The 22412-nt window shown below is 44.5% G+C and overlaps 1 protein-coding gene across 27 annotated transcripts in view; it reads right to left on the bottom strand.

Annotated features, from left to right (window-relative positions):
* The window catches only part of JAKMIP3 (Janus kinase and microtubule interacting protein 3), a 75469-nt gene that overhangs the window by 14865 nt on the left and 38192 nt on the right, over positions 1-22412 (bottom strand). For 9 of the 27 annotated variants that reach the window (XM_074591475.1, XM_074591460.1, XM_074591476.1 and 6 more), the window contains 9 exons: positions 18864-19361; positions 8996-9211; positions 7267-7386; positions 6677-6823; positions 5682-5813; positions 5180-5215; positions 3742-3801; positions 2127-2255; positions 493-621 (listed from right to left, as the gene is read on the bottom strand). In XM_074591475.1, coding sequence (XP_074447576.1) covers positions 493-621; positions 2127-2255; positions 3742-3801; positions 5180-5215; positions 5682-5813; positions 6677-6823; positions 7267-7386; positions 8996-9211; positions 18864-19361 — 1467 coding nt within the window. The remainder of the gene's footprint in view (positions 1-492; positions 622-2126; positions 2256-3741; positions 3802-5179; positions 5216-5681; positions 5814-6676; positions 6824-7266; positions 7387-8995; positions 9212-18863; positions 19362-22412) is intronic. The other 18 variants (XM_074591477.1, XM_074591465.1, XM_074591489.1 and 15 more) reach the window with 6 other exon arrangements.

Genomic DNA, 22412 nt, shown 5'->3' with positions numbered 1-22412 from the left:
AGAACAGCACAGGACGCTTTGCAATTTAATTAAGAAAAAGAATCTCTCTCAGCTATACGCTTTCTAAACAGTTTACGAGGAATCATGTAATCTCACAGAATCCAGAGGGAATTAAATACCAGGCATTATATATTTAAGGCTATCTGCCCTAGATTTTTATAGAAAAAGAGCTTAATTTTAAGGATTTCCCATAAAAATTCTGTCTGAATTTCTCTTCAACTGATCAGAGGTGAAAAGACTAAACCATATTAATGGTGGTTCCTCCAGCCAACCAGCACGTGATGGGGGATGCCGGACAGGCTGGCTGGTGTCACAGACCCCAGAACCCACCCTGGCAGCCCAGTCCAGTCCCCTGCCCCACACCCCCGGCTGGCAGCGTGCTGGAGGGGCTGCCTCACCCCCGTTTAGCTCGAAAACAACCTGAGCACGTACAATTGGAACCCCCCATACAATTACATTCCTTTATTTTCATGTAATATAAGCCATTTAGACCTTAACTTCTCGTTCTGCATCCAATGTTCCTCCGACCTGTTCTTGCAATAGGGCGTACGCTCGTTGCAGAGCCTGGTACTCCATCGTCAGCTGCCGAAACCGCAGCTCTGTCTCTTCCTTGGCCATGCCCTGGAATTGAAAACAAATATGCATTGCGCCAGTTGCTTTTCTTCTGCGATGAAAGTAAAAAATACTGTAAGAGTGGATTGCACTTTCTTTTTTGAAAAAGTGCTAAAATTATTACTTTCAAAATGCAATTTGGGAAGCAGAGTACTAAGGATCTTGTTTATGTGCCCTCAGACTAGTTCCCTTTTGTCCCTTAAACATCTCTTGTATACACTTACTTCAAGAAAATGCAATATAGAAAAAAAACTTAAATCCCCCCACCTTGGAAAGATAAAAACTTGCCATCCATATAACATACTAACGACTGAATTGCCCGTTATTACCGTAACAGGCAAAGTCATCACACTTAAACGTGAAAATACAACTTTCTTGAAACAACAAAAGGTTTCCAATCTGGAGAATAAGCCAAGCCTGACGGTCTCACTCAATTTTTAAAACACTAATCTAGAGTTAATACTTGTAGAAATGGTGACATCGACATGAAAAGAGCCCTTCTTGACGCTCCTTACAATATCCAGCATTGAACGCTTTCATGTCAGGTTGACCGGAATATTTCATTCGACATGAAATGAAATGATACTGCTGGTTGCATGCATAAACTTCACACTGTCTGAACAGGGAAAAGAATGTCAATACAGGAATGAAAAATGAATAGGCTCATACATATAAAAATACATTCAGATTTCCTGCAGTGCAGCACACACCTGGTAACCACTCATGTATCTTTTATGATGGAGACAGGAATTCTTTAGGTTCCCTTTTAAAAGATCTAATTACGACCCATGAAACAGGTGAAATGGCAGATGAAAAATTGCAGCCATCACACCATAAAAAGGCTGCAAGACGTTATTAGGATTTTTTTTGTTTATCACAAGATTCTTGTTAAACCCAGAAACATGTAATGGTACAGTGATCTGACACACGCTCGGGAATGCGTCTGTTGGGAAGCCCTGCAAAACACCAGGAATAATCCCTTTTATTTGTACACCTTTGTGTACTCTGCATTCAGAGCCTCCAGAAAAGTCACCACCTCGATATACCGGGGAGGAAACAGCCTTCCCTCTGGAGACCGGTGCTTTGTGTGACTGCTTCCTTCTCCTTCCAGAAACACGAACCTTATCACTTAAGGTTGCGCTCAGTGCTGAGGTCAAAGTGACGAATAGAAGGACCTGAACCAAACTACACGCGCACAAACCTGCAGTAAATCTCAGTGTGAACAGATCTTCCCAGCGGTGTGAAACTTCTCAGTCTTTTTAGACCTCTAACATATAAACCCATTATAAATCTAATATTCTCAGGATATAATATTTCCAACTTGGCTAAAAGTTGTGACATTACTGAAGATTTGAGATCCAGAGATATTAACCACCACGCACAGTATTAAATTTAACATCAATTTTCAATTCTCTGCTCAGAGGTGACAGATGAATGATATAACAGACCAGGAATTTCATTAAAAATTAGCAGCAAGGTTTCAAAACAAAATAACACATGTTTTTGATGAATACCTCTTCCAAGTCATCTTCAGGAGTGCAAGGGGTTTGATCTGTCCGGTCAGTTTGATACGAGATGGAGGAACCGTCAGACTCCAAGGAAGCTTCTTCATCGTAGCCAAAAAACGTCTCCACAACCGGCTTCTGGCAGAGAGAAGGCGTCAGCGAGCGCACCACGCCGTGGGGCAGCGTGCCATCGCCTGCGCCAGCCCGACGGCCTCGGGGGACAGCGGTGACTCTGGACACATGGCTACACTCCGCGCCTTCGTAGGTTTTTAACATACACACTTTTGGAGGAACCTCAGTTCCAGATTATTGGTAATTCTCACTCTTACTGCTTTTTGAAAAACCATCCAGTTCGTTATATGCATTCTGTGAAGCTTTTGCACCCCACAACAGCGCTCTAACGATAGCTAAAACTATTCAAATCGCTCAATTGTCCTATTTGTTATGAGCCATCAGTGTGCCGCCTCAAAGCCCCTGCCTTTTTTTATTGTATTTCCCCCCTGATTTCTCCAGCTAAGGCAGAGCACCCTTTTCACGTCTTTGGGTGTTCATCTTGGCGCGAGGTGGGAGTCGTGCATGGAAATGCCTTTGTCAATCCATTGTCACCACCACGATGTCCCTCCTGTCAGTACCACAACTGTCACAGGAAAAGTTAGATTTGCAAGAAATATTCTACTTGGAAATTTGAAGTTAATCACCACAGCAATGTTTTTACAGTTTGAAGAAAACAAGTGTTCCACTCAAATTTGCTTTCTGTTTAAAAGACTGAGGGTAGTGCTGGTAAAAAAAACATCTACTGTTAAATGCTTGAAAGTCAAAGATGCCATTTCAAACACAGTTTTAAAGATATTTGTAATTGTTGATCTACAAAAAAACATTTCTAGATTTTAGCTTTTTTAAATTATATATTTGCAGTGGCTAACTTTGGAAGGAGACAAAACGTAACTCTCCTTCCAAGGCCTGGTTGCCAGTTGCAGGATGACAGGAGTTAAGGAGTTATCTCACATCGACCACAATTCGTTATTTATAGATTCATTAGCTCCATCACCACCTTAATTCTTCATATATAGAGCTCAGCGTACTCGTAGGTCCCTGGCATTATACCTTGCAATGTCATTACAGTGTTAATATTTATATTACCATCCTGCCAAGTATTCATTAACTAACATTTTCTTTTTCCCTGAGCTCTCTAACCATTGCTTCTTGTAACCAGCAATTTTTGCATGTTACTAAACTCCACAATGAATTATTTACAACCTACATATGTTTTCAGGCAGTGCCATTAAAAGATCATTTTGAGATGTGTTAATTCATAAAATCTGTCTCATCCTAAGACAATCGCGTAGCACTGCAGTCCCAGGGGACTGCTCGGGGTAAACGCGGAGCATGCGAATGCTTGTAATGCACAGTGCAAACGGTTCCCCAGCCACATCTTTTCTGAATATCCCAATAGTCTGTCAATGTCCTTCAACTACGTGACCCACATTTAAGATGGGGACCCGTTTGCAGACCCTCGAGGAGAATGTTGCCCCGCGCGTGGCTCTGAGGCGCTCAGAGCAACTGGGGAAGCCAGCATGCCCCAGCATGCCCACCAGCATGTCACCACGCAAGCTTTTTTTTTTACCTTAGGAATTCTTGTCATTTTTTTCCTTTGCTTCCTATACCTCAACAGCTTATCACGTTCCTGAAAGAATCAGATACATAGGTTATTTGTTTTCAGAGAGCTGTTATTTAAATTAACCGTGTCAGTACTAGTAGTCATTGGGCAATCAAGAAATAGTAATGCCAGTGTCGGCCACTGCCTCAAAATGAGATAACCACGCTTTCATCCGACAAATGTTAGTTTTACTCCAACGTCTTCCAAGTTTGCCATGTACAAGTAGCAATTGCTCTTTATATTAATGAAAACCAAAATCTCGAAAGAAAGGTGATTATAACCAGTGCACCACACTGACAGCTTCGGTGGCGTGTCAGAGCTGCTCCGTCAGCAATTGCGCTCCACTGCGCGCTCCAGCGCGTGCCCAGGCTCTTCTCTGGGCTCTGTCCGGGGAGGAGAGGCAAAGACCGACTCCTGCCCGTGGCTCTCGCGCCGTGGCTGTTACCGCACACATGTAACAGCCCAGCGACGCAGAATTCAGAGTCTGACTGAGCTCCGCACTTTCAGTCCCAGCTGACTTCTCTAAGGACCTGCAGGTTCCCAGTGCGCCTGAAAAAAGGTTTGAGCATTTATTGCTGCCAGCAAATTTTTCTGTTCAGTGGAAATGATGCCTCTCTTCAGAGTCATGTCAATTTTTTATACTACTGAAAAAAATTTATTTATTCTGGATTGCAAATACAGGCAAAGTCCAGGACTGCAGCAACTAAAGTTCGAAAAGGGAAAATCCCTATAATTTTTCATATTAACCATTCAGTAAAAAAATGTGATGACGTTGTGGGAAATTGATAATGTGCCACTACCATCAGCCCAACAGCAAATCCCAACACCAGCAGCAGTGACGGAAGAAAATCGAATACTTGTTTCGCTTGGCAACACAAGCTTTGCTGCACACTTGGCAATGAAGAACAAAGCAGGACACATTTTATCAATACATTTTAGTGGCTTAACTTCACAAAATCTTTACTGATAATAACACAGGGATGAGTCAGACAAGGGCAGTGACTGAGAACACGCCAGTGTGGGTGAGACAGAGCTAGTGGTAATCAGACTCAAAAAAAAATGCATTTCCAGCACGGCCGAGCTGTCCCAGAGATGGGGACACTTGCTATCAGCTGTCAGGACAGGGTGACCACGCAGACCTTTCCCTCTGAGGTCATCCTAGAGGTGAAAGAAGAGTTTTCCTCTCTCACCAGAGCTTTCCTCTCCACTATCACTGCATTTTTCTCTGGTGAACAACTTCTGCTGATACGGCCTTTGACAACATCTATGCTAATAAAAAGACTGTGTTAGCTTGCTGCCTGAATGAAGATATAAGTGATCATAAATGTTATTATACCCTGTGTGCTTTTCATGAACAGCAATTTAAATCTTTCAAATATGAAGACAAAGTTAACTTCATTCTTACCATGACGCTCTTCACGTAGCCAGCAGTTTCCAGGGTCTAATAAAAAAGAATGAAATAATGTCAGTAAGTGTACACACATTTAAAAAAAAAACTTTTCAGAGGAGTATTACGATTACAGTATTTGCACTTTCCAAAGACTGAGAACACAACCTTGCAGACCACCCCCCTTGTACACAGCAGTCTTTAGCCCTGTGCTGTCTCCAGCTAACGGAGCTCTGACATTTCCTCTCGCAGGTGCAGGATCTGGCCATCAGCATATCTACTGGATGTGCTGCAACGCTTCTGTCATGCAAGTACAATGTAGATTGAAAGGATTTTCCCAAATATACCACAGATAATTTATATTCAGTTCAATTACTAGTAATCGTAGAAATGCCTACCATGTTCCAGTGATGCAAGCTATGTCTGTTAGCCCGCAGAACCCCAAGCACCCATTGCTTAGGCTTCCTGTTCTGCTATGGCCTTAGTTGACCTCTCGCGAGAGCGGCAGTATTACATTTACCTTGGAGAGTTCATCGATGATATTTTGCTGTTCAATAACTTGTAGTCTCAGGAAATCAACTTCTCTTTCTTCCTGGCTGTGGTCAAGGTCATTTAAAGAGCTCGGTCTCCTTATTGTTCCAGCTCTTTGCCTCTAAAAAAGTCCAACCACACGGCAGAAGAGGAAATGATCAGAAGGCTTTGCCAAAGGAGAGCACATAACCCTTCCCTTTACAGCTAGCGAGGCACTGACCCTAATGGCTCTTCTGGCAGCTCTCCTGCTCCCTGTTGCTGGGCAATACCACGAGACTGCAAGCACACAGGGTGTTCCTGCTCCTCAGGGCGCCGCGTGAAGCTCCTGGCACTGGGGAGGATGGCAGACACACAGGGCCACCACATCAAAGAGACGGGCCAGCAGAAGCTCAGCTGCATCTGCTCTTTAGATCTGCCAAGAGCTAACTCTGGGTGGAGAAGGAACGCAGAGAGCTGGGACCAGTATCACTTCTCTCCGGGTTCCTCTCATTAGTTTATCTGCAGCAGCCCCAGTGCTGCGGCACCCACAGGGATGACCTCAGTGCTCCTACACTCGCGCAAAGCCACAGCACTGAGCATATTGCCCACTGACAATATTCAATGGAAAAAAAAGGGAAGAGTGACAAGTGCCGATTTCCTAAGGATTACGAGGTCATTCTGGTACAAAAGTCCAAGGTGGAGCAGGGCGATTTGTGCTCACGTCAAGCTGAGCAGCCAGTGACTGAGCAGTTGGATCAACATGTGCAAGGCTCACACAATCTCTCTTCTTCACAACTATTTGTTTTTAAAGCTAAAATAAAACATTTTATATAAACCAAAACACGTTCAAGCCACAAACCACTCAGTACTGCACCACGGAACATCTCAACAAGCACCCGAAAGGGGAAAGTTTCCTATTAAACTTGCCGGTTTGGGACAATGTCTACCTTCAACAGAGCTCGGACCTCTAAATTACATGTTCTCCCTGGAGCAGAAGTGACTTACCATTGCTATATTTTCTTGAGTTACAAATTTTAATTTATTTTCCATTCGACGTAAGGCATGTGACAATTCTTCATTCTTCCTACTAAGGCGTTTATTTTTGTCCAAAATGGGCTTATACTGACTTTCAGCTTCTCTAAGACGCTTTAACTGAAAAATAAAGAGAGAATTAACATCTCCAAAGCTGTTATTTTTCATCAAACATATTAATAATTTTATTTAACTATCACACTAGCAGTATTCTCTCCTAATGCAAAGCAGAGTCGATCAAAAATGCTTGGTATTTTCCATTAGGAAGCAGATTGTTCCTCGGTCATGAGGTATTCAGTCCGTGCAACAAGCATACCATGCTGGGAATGTATTTATTTTAAAAAATAAATAAAAATTATTCCAGCTTATGCCATCTTAAAAATTCATTGTTGTATAAGCAACGATGAGCGTAATGTGGCCAATCACCAAATGCAGAGCGTAAGGAGGAGCCAGCTACTCCTGCAACCATTCCAAAATGGCACAGGGGAGAACCCCTCGATATTCTGGGGGTAAGGCACAGCCACGGCAGCACATTCACAAGCAGTGATCACTGCGGCACCCACCAGCTCGTTCCTCTCCTCCGACAGCAGCGCGTTCCGGTCCTCCAGCTTCCTGATGATGGCACTCAGCTCAGCAATTTTGAGTTGGAAACGCCGGGCATCCTTTTCATCCAACTGCTGTTCCTAAAACAAAGATCAACTGCAAATAACTGTTCATAAGTGCACAGGCAATAGCAGTATTTTTCAAAGCTCAAACTTTTTCTTATCCCAAATTCAAACATTTCAAAAAACTACACAGCAGTGTAACCCCTGTACCCTAACTGACCACTGAAAGCTGCAGGATGAGACCAACGGAAAGTTAGGAGTGAAAATGTAACAAAGTATGCAAATGCAGAAGTATGTATATGCAAATACAAAGTCACAAATGGTAAACTTGGAAATAGAAAAGAAATTATCAAAAATTAAGGCAATGTTTCCAATGTATGCCACTGTTGAACTGAGTGCTTCAGACACATCACCCACTCTGAGGACTTCGTTATAAGAAAATGATATTAAAAGTACAAATGGGGAAAATCCATGCAATTATACCATTGCATAAGCTCTTCTTCCATAAAGCTGTGGCCCTTATGGGGTTCTACAGGGTCACTCGTAAGGCCAAACGGGTAGCACTTTATCCGAGTGAAAATGCTTACACCAAATTATAAATGAATAGCAATATAGGTAGACGAGTTCTCATTCAGAATCAGAGAGAAGTTACATCTATTTACAAATGTGAGAGACTTTCCCCCCTTCTCTAGGACTTGTTCTGACGTTTGGCAGAAGTTGAGTACAAATCGAAACAAGCAAATTAGTGTCCGCAGTGCTGGGGGCTCTCTGGGAGGTCTAGGGTTCCTCATTCAACAGGTGCAGGAGAGGCTTGGGACAAAGAATAAGAGATCGGTTTGCTCATGTACAAGGACTTACACTTCTACTGAGAAAATTAAGGCTGTTGCAAAAGAAATCTTGATGAGAATCAGCAATGAAGAAAATTTGCATACGTCAGATATATGAGGTCAGTTAACTGAGGGGTTTTTCATATGAGCAAATTAAGGCAAAAGCAGAAAGGTGCCATAGTTATATTAAAAAAGCCATTGTGAAAGGGTGACTAAAATTTAATGTTCTGGATATCGCATCGTAGAAGAGAACTAGGAGAGAACAGGTTAGCGGGTGTTTAATTGGCTGTCTGGTCCGCTGAAAGCGAGAGCCCTTAGCAGCAGAACCCGCGCCAGCAGCACCGATCCGGGGGGACCCCGGCACGGCCCGCGCCTTCATGCACCGGTTACCTTCCCCGCTTCCCTCGGTAAACTGACCTGGTACATCTGCTCACAAAATCCATTGTTAGCCGTTCCAAAAGCTAGCACACATACATCACTTGGTTAGAAATGCATTTGCATCATTTGTTGGCAAAATCGTGTTAAACTGTCAAATTAAGGCAGGTGGCAGAAGTATGGTACAGCGAGGAGAAGGAAGAGAAGAGGAACAGAAAGAATCCACCCTGCTAATGAAACCAAACCAACCAAACCAGGAAACAAAACGACAAAAAAGCAAAAGCTCTCCCATAACAAGGTTTGAATTTAAATCTTCAAGGTTTGGCTAACGAACGAGAGCAAGAAATGGGTGCCTCGGGGCTTCCCCTGCATGGCTATGGGAAAGCTGTTGCCGGAGGGCGCACTCATCAAGATTCTGTCACTCGGTGCCATTTTGTCACTCTGTCTGCTCGTTTGTGTAGGTGAAACCACGTGAAAGTGCTTACGGGGCTTCCCGAATGATCTGAAGCGTCTCCTGCACCACTTGCATAAGGAAGTTCCCGCTTGGGGCTGCTCAGATGCCGATCGGCCTCTTTGATCTGGGAAAGTTGTTCATCTAAAGCCTCCTTTTGGAGCTGCAGTCTCTGAGCATGCCCGGCTTGAACCCCTAACTCTCTCTCCAGCACGTAGACTGCTCTGTCTTTAAATTTAATCTCCTCCATCTACAAGGAGAACAGAACACAATCACACAGGCAGGCAGCGGCTTGACAACAACAGAGCATCTTACGACCCCAAACGCGGCCAGAGAACAGTTGCACAGCGCCAACACCCCTCAACATGGAAAATACAGCAACCAGTGTTTGACCGTGAACACACGAACTGCATCGCTCGACCGGCTCATGGCTATTAGCGGCTACCCAGAATAAAATCTCTCTTTTCGGCAGGAATTCTTTCATTAAAAGGATTAGGAAATAACCCGTATTCTTCGTACTCTTTTCAGAATATCTTAAAAACATTCGAAACCTAATATTCATATCACAATTTGGATTAGTTCACTCAAACATTGTAATGATTTTGCAGTGTTTTGCTTGGACATCACCTTTTGAAAAGCTGGATTCATAATTTTAAAAGAAAAATATTAAAACCTGAATATCCCTTTAATTTTCAAATTATAGAAGCAATGTGAATTTTTTTAATTCTTTTTCCAAAAGTCTCCCATGCGAGCAATTTGTTTAATTATCCCCTTTCCATGAAAGGTTTTGCTTATGCATAATAAACATTATGCAAAATCATTAAGTGCTTCATTGACAAATGTGTGGCTATCTCTAATTCTGTTCTTTCCTGTTTGCCTGCACTGGGTTCAGAGAGCCATGCTCATCGCTGGTGGATCAAGAACGCTGAATCTCCGGGTGCTCCAGCGATATTTTCCCCGGGAGAGCGTACTTGGGCTTTTTCCGAATGCTAATGTGGAATCAAAGCCTCCCTCTGCGGAGCTGAGCCGCGTCCCCCAGAGCTCCTGCGCTGGGAGGTGTGCGGGGCCGAGGGATGGCTCACGCTGCAGGTGCTGTGGCTTACGCCAGGATCAGGCCCTGGCCGGCCTGTGCCCTGCCTATTAACCAAAAATTGCTGAGCACAGCCCAAAATCTTTCTCTGTGCCTGCGATGATGTACGTTGCTGCAACAGGATCGCAGGCTCTTCCCAGCTGGATCGCATACGGCTACATTATACATGAATATAAAGTATTAATTACACTCACATGCCACGGGGCTGCCAGATGTGCTTACAGATAATGATTCTACGGGAAGAAAGAAATCAGATACATGTCTGTTGATCTGGTGTCAGACACCATGAATGCGTAAGATTTTTGTCATGAGTTTTTTAGACTTCATACATTTAATTTAAATGATCAGTTTTTAAAATGTGTCCTGCTTGAAATAAGAACATTTTGCCTTGTGAGAACTGTGTTTGATATTTTTCTCTCTCCTAGCTTTGTCTGTAAACCTGGAAAAAAATGACATTGTGAATTAACAAATCACTCAAAGTACTTTGCTTCCAACAACTGCAAAAACGGCCCACGCAGGGAAAAAGCAAGTGATGGGAGTTTACACACACCCAGCAATGGTTCCGGGAAACCGCTTCCATTAGGGGTGTTTGGACGGAGGGGCTGGTTACAGCATAAAGCTGTGAAACCAGTTCCGCGGGAGAGGACAGGGCGGGTTAGGGCACGATGTCCCTCCGCTGGACAGCTGGAGGCCGTGTGCTGACCCCGGCCAGGCGAGGTGCGTGTCACTCCATCGCCCTCCCGCAGCGGGGAAGCCCCGCGGTTCAGCGCCAGCCGTAGGCGAGACCAAGGTGCTCCCCGAGGGGCCGCACTGCCCGGGGCCCTCCTGCCCTTCGGCAGCCGAACAATCGAGCTACAAACCCTGACAGGCCCCACATCCTTGCCGGGGAAGAGCCAGCCGTTGCCGAAAGACAAGGTGGGACAACTCAGAAATACCTGCCTGGAAACTGTGTTTCAAGTTATGCAAAATTTAGATTCTCTTAGTAAAATGCTGCAAATCCACTGTACTTTGGGAGCCATTTTATTAAAGGTGTTTCAACACTTTCTATTAAGGCAACGGTCTACTAACTTTGAGTGAAACAAAGAGATGCCCACTGAGGTCCTTCTGCTAAATACCTAATTAGGTAGAAAACTAAATGGATGTATAAATGAAAAGGTAACACATCATCAAATGATGTTTTGTTTAAAATAAGCAGAATATTGGGCAGCTGATCCCTATTTCTATGAAAACAAAGACATGGCACAACATAGGCAACACTTGGAATTAGGAGGAACAAAGAAACTGGAGAAAATACAAAAGATTTCACAGCATTTCACTAATGGTTTGTTTTCCATAAAAAAAAAAGCTAAACATAATTTTCATAAACAACTAAGGAAACATCAATATTCACATTTCTCTTCATAGGATTAAATTCACATTCATGAAATACACATGACAGTTTGACATCTGCAGCTCGTTATTAAATAGCAATGTTATAGAAACAGTACAAACTGACGGCAGCATTGCACCGAGAAATATTACTTAGCGCATTTCTTCCTACCATAAGTAAGGTTCAGAAAAGATAAAGACAAGAAAGAATGCGGCACTCACTGGCAGAGGTGCCCGTCCCCGGGCGCGCGCCCCAGCAGGCTGTCGCAGGTGCCAGCCCCATTCTGTGGAGGGTGCGGGAGCAGGGGGACGCCTCCTCCCACCCCACGCCGGGGGCTTCACCCACCAGTGGCGCGTGTGGTGGGGCGTCAGCGTGTCGCAGCGCAGCCTCCACCCACCCGAGAGGAGGCTCCGCGCCGCGCGGGGGGCATCCCCACCCAGCTGTAGCGGGCTGACTCGACTCGGGATGAATATTTATGGGGGAGCGCTAATTAATAACCAGCCCGTGAGCACAGCTGATGCCAGTTACACAGACATAATCCCATGCAAAGTTAAATTTGTTATCCCCTCCTTGCACTGCTCAGTGCCATGCCTAGCACAGACTGACATGCAGCTGGTTTTAAGCCATGAGATTCTTTTTAAATGTATTATTTCCATCATGATTGTAAAACCAGCATGTCGGTTCCGTGGCTGGGAAATTTCTCCTTGTGGTGTTCCCGGGGCCTTGGCAGCTCTGCAAATTCACAGACGCCCTCAGGAGCACGGCCACGCGCCCCAGAGATCTGCCTTTGAAGCTACCAGCTCGTGGCAGATAAAAGCCATCGTTCGTAGGCTGCGGTTTTAAATGCAAACGAGTTGCCCCTCTCCAGCTGGAGCGTCTCCCCACAGGCATGGTGTCAGAGCCGGCAATTAGGACACGGAGGAGACCTGCCCTGGGACTGGCCCTCGGGAGCAGAGGGGACTGTCCTGCCAGGTCCTCCTCATTGTGGTTCAGCCGTGACACAAGAGCAACCCCCCCCCAGCACCCTGCCCCTGCCTCCGCCTCCCAGATCCTCTGCCAGCGCTAGGTCCTACCATAGGAGAAGTTCACTTATCATATTGATCCATAGGAAAACCGTTCTTTTTCACGTTCATGGTTAACTTTCTGCCGCGGCAGCTCACTGGACTGGCTCACTCCGTGCAGGCATGGCCCCGTGCAGGAGAGGTGGGTTGGGCACGACACTGGGGGGAGCACGGCTGGGGGCTCTGGTAGCATCACGTGCTCAGCCTGGCTCAGCTGTGAGGTGAAAATACACTCTCTAATCTCTGAATTACCTGGTCTCGCAGGTTGCGTGGGTTTTTAAGAGTCATCACTAGGTGACATTAGAAGAAAACTGCGGCTATCCCATGGCTTCTTCTGAAGCAGTGAAGTAACCCATACATGCTGGCAGCCACCACCCACGCCTGGAAGCTGGTGGGCAGAGCCTGAGCACCACTGTCCTGCAAGACGGCGGTGGTACCTCCCAGCATCACCCAGGAAACTTCTCCTCTCATGTCGTCTTCCAGAATTAATCCTCATCAGAAGGTGGTCAGTCAGCAGTGCATGACCATTGTTCCAGCAACCTTGCCAAATCGTCAGACATGAGAGGAGACAACATGTCACCTGTTTTCAGTAAAACAAGGACATGTGTGATTTGTTTTACCAAAAACTTCATTTGCAACATGATTCTGCTACAACTTTGGGAAAAGAACGATTCTATTTCAGACTGATTAAAACCCAGTTATACTTACCCAAACAGAAAACATTTGTAACACGCCCAGTAAATGGAATATGATCATTTCCAGACAATTAAGATGCTGCAGCATCTTACATACAGTCGCTTACTGGGACGTGCTGGCACGGCAAAGTGCTCCTCAGGCAGAGCAGCCCACGGCACGGGGCCAATAGTGCGACCACTGGGATTGCACTGGCTCCCGACATTCCCTGGGAACGGGCTCTCGGACCCAAGCCCTGTGGCTGCCTTGCTGGCAGCTTCCCCAGGTCAAAGGACTGACGCTGACGGGCAGGGTCGGGATCTTTGTCACTGGCCTGCACGTAATTCCACTGAAACTGCTGGGACGATGCTGAGAGAGGTGCAGTGTTAAGCTGTTAAGCATAGAAAGGTTAAGTGGCGCAGGTGAAATCATAATTTGCTGCCCCACTCAGGCTATATATGACCAAAAAATTTCCTTTGCCAGGTGACTAAAGGCTTTTGTTTCTGAAAACTGGTTCCTTTTGGAGTGTGTGAGGTGTGAATTGCAGTACACAGAATTGGTAATGTTATATGTAAAGCTACTCATATCAAATTGTTAGATACTTCTGGATTTATATTAAGACATATTGAAAAAATTACTAATCAGAGTAGACTTTTCAATGAATAATCATTTGCACAGTTCATAACAAAAATTCTAACACAATTAAATTTAATACCATATTTGAAGAGTAAGGCATGTTGGATGGGAGAAATAATTGTGCATAAAGAAAGATTCAAAGATATTTCCCACACTTGTCCTATTTTGCACTCCTCTCTTTTGCTCTACCTTCAGATATATGTCATACCAGTGCCACTGGTAAATGCCACAAGCGGCAGCGTGCGGTGTCTCAGACCTCCGCTGCTCAACGCAGAGACCTCCCATCCAGCGCCCGCAGCTGCAGAGTGCTCCCAGCGTCCAGGAGCCCCAGACCCAAGCCCCGGGTTAGGGGTGCTGGAGCACAACAACACCACGGTCACAGCACGGAAGAGGGCAGAATTCTTGTTTAGGACCATAGAGAAAAACGTTTTTAAAAACTGGACTGTAAGACACAACAGGAACAACTCAGAACTAGGAGGTTTCACTGCAAAATGTAGGAGTAATGTTGCATAGCTTTTAATATACAACAAAATCCTTCAGCAGTCCACGTTTAGTTGGAATAAATATTATTGTAAATGAGGTTCAAACCACAATGATGAAAAAAATCCACATTTGCAAGAAGGAATTATTTACCTTGAATAATTTGTCTACCTTTCAGTATAGGATGACTGCTGAGATACCTTTTATAATACCAAATATGGTAACTTTTCACAGCATAAGGGAACAAAAAAGAGAAGATAAAGACTAAATCAATCACCAAAAATATTAATATTTAAAAAGTCAGCTTCCTACACTTTTCATCTGATACCGTCCTTTAAATCAGACATCTTCACTAATTTACCACTGCCTCACAGAGAAATCTCAGGGAAGTGCCCATAAACGCAGAGGTTCAGAGCGACACTGAACAGACTGAGCTCCTCTTTGTCTGTGGTGCTGCATTACCACGAGGAAGCCACGAAGGTCGCAACGTACAGTGGTCGTACCTGAGGTATTAGAGTAGGTTATTAAACCTTTTGGTAGTGATCATCAACTAAAGTTTAACTTAAATTGAAAACAAACAGTTTCCAGTCTCTAACAAATCTCATTTCTTCAGTTTTTCTGACTTCTGTTTTAGTCCTCTTACAAACGAGACAAGAGGAAGGGACGCTGCAGTGGCCATTGCTGTTGTCAGGGAACTATCCTTATTAAAAGGCTGTTTTCCCTGGACGTGCTCACACTAACACAGGGTGTGCTGTTATTAGTGGGAACAATATGAATATAATCAAATACATTCGTGTTGTATTTTAAGCTGTTCTAAAATGAACAAATTAAAACTTAAAAAAAAAGTTTACTAAAATTAGAAATTCTTTAGGAAGGAGGTGGATGCCATACTTACTTGTTACCATCTGCAAGGGACTTTCATCTTTTACATTAACATTTCTTAAGCTTCTGAGCCAGGGACAGCTTAACTGGGTGGGTTGCACTTCTCTGGAGAGCGTCACACTCAGACTTTACAGACACAAACAGCACAAGCCATATGTGCAAACAGAAAACACGAGGCCAGAATAAGTTGAACACACACTTTTGCAAAACACATTATTTCCTTTCCTATGCTGTACACAGAACTGAAAGATGCTCAGCCCTGCTGGATGGGATTAGCCCAAAGCCATTGGCATCAACGACTAATAGTTACCCTGGCACCTGAAAAATAACTGGAATAAATCGCTCTAATTTTTATTTGGTAAATACTAAGCGGGAACTGTTTCTAAAGAGCAATTACACCTTGCTAGCTGTTAGCAAGCCTCTGTGTGCCAGCAGTGCAAAACTACCACAATCACCACCTGGACATAGTACCCCTCTACTGTAACAGCCGGTGTGCTGCGCGTGCAGGGTCTGCCGAAAACACGCCTGGCACCAGAGTGCAAGCTGGGGAGGAGCCAGCTTGCAGCTGCGCTTGGAATTCTCCTTTTGCCCACATTTATGTTTTGGATTTAGTTTTGCCGCTGGAGAGGAGCGCAGCGCGCAGGCAGGCACGGCTGGTGTGACAGGCTGCAGGGCAGCTCTGCCTTCCCCAAGTCTCTTCTGGAAGAGGGCAGAAACACAGGGATTCCCTTCGAAACCTGGCAAGGGCAAAGTTCGTTCAAGGGCACTGGGTCTGGCTTGATACCACAATTTAACTTCATTCAAAGTTGTAGTAAGTCAACAACGTGGACAGGTTCACAGCAGAGCTGGTGATTTTGAGAGCCTGAGCATACATACCCTGCATCTCCCCTGGCAAAATCTGACAGAAGAGGATGACGCTGAAGACCAGAGAACTCCAATTTGCTTGAAGTAAATCTGATGGCTGTACAGTTTCTTTTTGCATAATGTTGTATTTTCCTACCACATCTGTTACTTTAAAGGCCATCTAACATTCATCCGAAAGTCTAAAGTGAGACATCAACAAATGTACTCCTGTCTGACCAATACAGAAAAAAACCCTAGTTTTAATTTGAAAGGAGAATAATGGATTAGTGCTAACTCGCCTTTTTAAAAGAATCTTTGTCTGACTAGGTATGGAAGTATTTTCCATACGCTAAGCCTGTATAGATATACTTGACTTGGAAATGAAAATCTGTAACTATCAGAGATAAATAACTTAAAAAAATTAACCTATGTTAAGGGACTTCACATCATTGCAAAGCTAAACATGAATGAGTACAACCTGTCTTTATTCTCATATTTTTTCTAGCCATGAAATAATAATTTGCTCAAAGGTTACTTCCTCCTTTGATTAAAATGACTAAATAATGCATCATACATGAATCACGGAGCTTTTAAAATCCTGATGCGAACCCATTACCAGTTGAGGGCTGGATGTCTGCCACGGCTGTTACACGAATGTGCAATCCCACTGCTCGGCTGGGCGGACGGACCCGCTCACGTGGGGCTGCCCTGCGTTTCTGTCTCATTGCGAGCCCGGTGGGGCTCAAGGACTGTACTTTATTGCTGGCCCCTATCTTAAAAGGGGAAAAAAAGCACTGGTTTTCAGTAATAGTTGAAGTGTTTTGAGAATTGTCTCATTTTCATGGAGAGGAGAGCTTTTATCATACAGCATGGCACCAGCCTTCCCCCCCCCGAAACGGCAGGGCCCTCCCCTGCCAGGTGCCAGGAGCCAACAGCTCCACGGAGATCAATTACGGGCGAGTCAGTGAAGCTCAGAGTACTTGAAGTCATTCAGGAAGCACTCGGGGCTTGCCAAAACCATGGCGTCATGTAATTTAATTAGTACAGTTAGATAATCTGATTCTTTCAAGCAGGAATTAAAAAAGTTTGATTTTTAAAGGCAATTTAGAAAACATAACATCAAACCACTCCATTCCTTATAACTAAGAACATATTTATTTTATAGCTTCTATATTAGAGGCCATTAGCGTGGACTTTTCATGTAATGCAGCAAGTTTAGTTTGGATGTCCATTAGCCAGCCTTTCACTCTGATGTAGTAAATCAATGCATCTAATAATGTATGTTTAGAGAAGAAAGTATTTACACTGCAGAATATTTGAACAGTATCAATAGATCAGCTGGTTATAAATTATTTTAATATCCTCTTCATAAAAATAAAATAATCTATGAGGGGGAGAAAAAAACCCACTTAACCTAAAGTCTGAGAGAATGGGTGGCTAAATAAAGGGCAGGTAACGCTCCACTGACCGAGGGAGCAGCGCACGGTGCGTCAGTCGCCGTCGGTCACTTTGGCTGGTTAGCACGCAGCCGATGCTGTGCCAGCCCTGCCGTGGGCAGGTCCTGCAGGGCCTTCACTGAGGCACGGCTGCGCTGCCGTGCTTTCACTCGGGGACGGTCTGCTACCTGATTGGGCAGTTTTAGATTATTTTTTTAGGGTTTGGATAATAATTAAGGGATAATGACTTAGAAGGAACATGGATGAGTTACACTGGGACACTGAATGCTATAAAAAAGCATAGCAAACATGAAAAGATGGTGACTTCAAATAAATACTGAGACAAGACCCAAAACACACATCATGAGAGTATGGGTGTTACATTTGTTCCAGCATCCTTGGGAAAGGCAGCGACAGTTCAGGGATACAGTCCCGCAAATGACCTGCGCGCTCACAAGACTGTGTGAATCGTAAGGCAAGTGTCTGAGATGGCAGTGGAGAAAAAATCACCCTAAACCCCAGAGCGTGTCGGTGGCCTGCCACGCTCTCATGCAGAGACTTCCCTCTTGGAGGGAGCTCCCTTCTGCAGGGAGTTCTCCCCTTTTCCAAGCAATGTGATCCGATCTAATCTTTCCGACAAGTTTCCAAAGACACTGGAGGAATACTCCAAAGCTGTAAGCATGAGGCTATTGCCTTTTAGACTCAAACCGCTGCACCTGAGCCCCAAATGGTTGGAGTAGGTGATGGGAGGCCAATGAGCACACACAAAGCCCCGGTGAGGAGCAGGTGAGCGATGCTGGGTGAGGAAGACCAGTAACCTACTGAGGCTGGGAGCCTGCTGAGACACTGCTCGCGGGCCACCAGAGGAGGAGCACCAGTGCCTGTCCTGGGGAAAGCCACCAAGGTGGGTCACGGAGAGGAACTCCTTCCTGAACGCCTTGCACAGGGAAGGTGGTCATTGCCTACACGGTATAGGACTCACCATGGGATGCAGGAGAAAGAGCGTTTTGGGATTGTGTAAAGCTCATTATGGGATGTTCATGGGGACTAGCAAAGGCAGAGAAAGGGAGGGACCAAGGTGGATCAGCAAGGAACAAATGGTGGGGAAACAGAGGCATGGGCCGAGAAACATAACTGTTTTGTATAATTCCCCTAACCAGTTAGTAACCAAAGGCCTCTTCCCGATACCTGAAATGTGAACAATATTAACAGGCACAGACACAGATAAAAATGTCCCTTACAAAACATCCTAATCATTTTTAAAAAACATTTTGACATCTCTACTAGTAAATGTGAAGCAGATTTGAAGGAAGCTCCAGAAGTTTGAACGCCCATCCTTATCTACTCATCCGAGTCCAGCACTGAACTTTCACTTACTTACTATCAACACCATAAGTGTTAGTAAAAACATAGATGCAGACAGCAACACGTACCAGTCTACGAATTTCTCTCTCACACTCCCTCTTAATTCTGTTGATTTCCTCTTGATGCAGGTGATACACGCTCCTTATCTCGGCTGCTTTGATTTTGTCAGCTTGGATGACCATAGTTAAAGCTTCTTCCACTTGTTTCTTAGCCCCCTTCAGCTCTGAAATTTCTTGCTGCATTTTTATTTTCTCAACTTCAAACCCTTTCTTGGCCTCCTCCTTCGCCTCTGTGAGCAGCACCGTTTTCACCTTGTCAGGAGCCCCATCGCGTACAGCATTGAGAAGGGTCTGTAGTCTCTGGATTTCATTATCTTTAATTTTTATTACTCTAAGTAGTTCAGCTTCGTGCTGTCTCAAAAGCGCTTCTCGAACAGCTTGCAGCTCCTTCATTTTCTCTTCATGAAGTTTGACTTTGAGCTCTGTTACCACCACTGTACTTTTATGCTGTTCGTGCTCTTTGATCTGCTTAACTTCCTGATTTTTCTCTCTTTCCAACTTGCTGACCTACAAGGAAAATCAAAAAAGCATTTTTAATTAACAGAATGATTAATACAAATTACGATATTATCTAAAAATGGTACAGATCACTTTACAGTGTTAGACCTTAACGTTGTATGTCTGTGCCTTAGAGCGAAAGCCCCGTCAATTAGTATTACCTCATGCAGAACTACCTATTTGGCATTTTGTTCATTCTTTATGATCAAATACTTCATTACACATTAAACATTGTTTTTTAAAAGAGGTTCCAGGTAAAACTAGGGCCACTGAGCTCTGCCGTGCAGCCTTCATGCTGTAGACTTACAGAAGAGAAATTTCTTCTCTTGAAGCATTTTGTGTGCGGAAAATTCACATTATAAACGCCTGTAAAACATTTTCACAGGGAAAAGGTTCTTTACAATTCCTGGCAAATGCTTTGAATGCACTGTCACAGCTGTCCTTGGCCTCGAGGCTCGGCAGGTACCTGTGGGGATCCTCGGTGACGCAGCTAATCTAGCAACGCAGCCAATCTAGCAACGCAGCCAGGAGTATTCGGAGTTGCAAAAGCGATTGCAAATCTACCACAAATACCCCGGGAACAACTCTGCCTTAGCCCTGACAGACCTGGCCGAGTGTTCCCCTTGTCACTGCAGAGCCACTGCAGCGCCACATCGTCAACATCCACAGTGGCAATGGCCACAATCCTTAGGATACAAGCTGTCCTCTGGCTGGCGGTGGCTGTGACAACTGCCCTTAGGCACCAAGGTACAGCCGACTGTCAGTTTCCCATCCACTGCCCTCCTGGCCATACGTCCCTGCTTGGAGCTTACGCGTGTGCGTAAACACCAGAAGAGCCGGCAGAGCTGTCAGGCAGTCATCAGTGATTTGCTGGGTTACACATGAGAATCGTGTGTCTTAGGGGAAAATATGGCCCATCTCAGCGTTTTATGGAAGGCAGGCAGGCGCTGCACTAGCAGACGCTCCCAGCGTGTATCCGCAGCAGCACGCGCAGCGTCTGCCGCGCTGCCCCTCTCCTTGGGTGGGCAGGTGTGTTCCGAGACAGGGAGCACACCTCTGTCTTTTCTGCCCTATAACATTCTGCCCTAGAGCAGCCTGTGCACATGTTCAAATGCTAAAATTCAGAAGTGGATATTCACTACGTTTTATTTAATTACTGAAGTGTTTATTGGGAAAACAGTTCTGGTCAACTCTGTTCAGTAAAGACGCATTTTTCTTCCTCGGTTGACACAATAAGGTTTCCTTGCTAAGAATATGCCTAAGCCTGCCTCACAAACGAGAACGCTGCACAACCAGGCCGGGCAGGTGTAAAGAAAAAAACCTGACATTATGGAGAACTTTCAGAACTCTTCTAAGGAAAAAGTAAGTTGTAAAAATAAGAAAAAGAACCCTGGAAAATTTGTAGAAAAGACCTTTCTTTTACTGAAAGCCAGCATAAGCAGAAATATCTGCATATTTTAAAAAAGAGAAACAAAAATCTATCATTATAATTTCGCAAATTATTGATATCGAGGATGAAGTCTAGGCACCAATGCTGAATTTAGCATCATATTGTATTTTTATAATTAAATAATAATCCCTTGCAATCTTACGGACTCTTTAATTTGCCCAATTCAGTGCCCTAAAAAGCATGAATTAACACAATATAAATAAGTACCATGAATTTATGCAAGAAACACAAACCCCAGGTGAAGTAAGCATCCATATCCAAACACTGCAGGAAGTGTATGCTCAGGAACTAGGCTAACGGGTGTGTGACGGCGCTAGGAACAGACTAAAGTTTAAGACAATACACATTTAGGAACTAGCCACTACCTTGGGGAGTAAGCCTGAGTCCTTACTTTATTTTTCAGCTGGATATCTGCAGAAGCTCTCACCCCACATCCCCAGAAGAATACATGAGAAATCAGATGCTGAGCCATTATTTTGGCACGCTCAGGCACACAGATCCAAACTGCTCAGTGCGCGTGTACGCATGCAGGACATAAGAAGCTCTGTGCAAGCTACTGTGAAGCCCCAAACAATGGGATTTTATCAGATGCTTTTTAAGCAATGAATTATGCATTACAGATAACTAACTATATCTGACCACAGAAGGGTCAAATGACACTTCAATTTAAAACCATACCATACACTCAAAAGAAGCTGCGATGAGAAGTAGCTGGGGAGGACAGGGAGAAGGAAAATGGGGTCTTCAGTCTTGAAACTGCAAATGCTGCTTCACAACAAAAGGATTAATACATGTTCTATTTTTATATATAGATACACACACACACACTCCCCTTCAGAAGCTTCCTTAAAATTGTATTCATAGTCTACAATGCCTAATAATGATGCAAATTAATGGAAAAATGCAGAATATCATTCTGTTCCTGCATAGTAATGCATGTATCTCTGAATATTCTGGAATCAAAAACCCCCCAAAGTTTATCAGTAGAAACTAATTTGGGGGATTTGGCAAAAGCAAATAAAGTTTTCATGCCCTCACTGAGAAGTGGGCTGAAGGCTATGGCTGAAGGCTCTTAAAGCTGAGGCGCAAGCTGCATCAGCCGCGGTGCTCTCAAAGGCTCAGGGTGCAACTGTGGCAGTCAGAGCAGGGGGCAGGGCTGAGGCCTAGTAGTGTATATCTGGAAATTGTAAGCAGCCAGTTTGAAGGATTTTGAGCATAAAATCCAAATGAAATTAGCGTAAATGTGAAAGAGAAGAAACAGCAAAGAGAATTTCTGAAGAATACAAAATTGCGTTCAAAGCCCTTGATGTAGCCAACCTCATGAATAGGTAAATATTTACTAGAAAAAGTTGTAGTGAGAGAAACAAAGGACGTGGACAGCTTTCAGCCCACCACTACGAGTACGCCATCTGTTTTGAGCAGATGTTTGTCTTTCCAGATCTTTTGCTGGCATTTAGCTCTGCCATTTTTCAACTTCATTTCTTCCTGGCTGGCGGGAGCAAGCGTGCTGCCCGCAGCCGAGTCCTGCTGCCCAGGGACTGCCCATCCTCACTGCTCGCCTTTCCCACCGAGACCCGTACCACCAAAGCACCCTCGCTTCCAGAGTTCTT

The sequence above is a fragment of the Larus michahellis genome, chromosome 6, assembly GCF_964199755.1.
Source record: "Larus michahellis chromosome 6, bLarMic1.1, whole genome shotgun sequence".
Classification (NCBI taxonomy): Eukaryota; Metazoa; Chordata; class Aves; order Charadriiformes; family Laridae; genus Larus; species Larus michahellis.
This window is presented reverse-complemented; position numbering and strand designations above follow the sequence as displayed.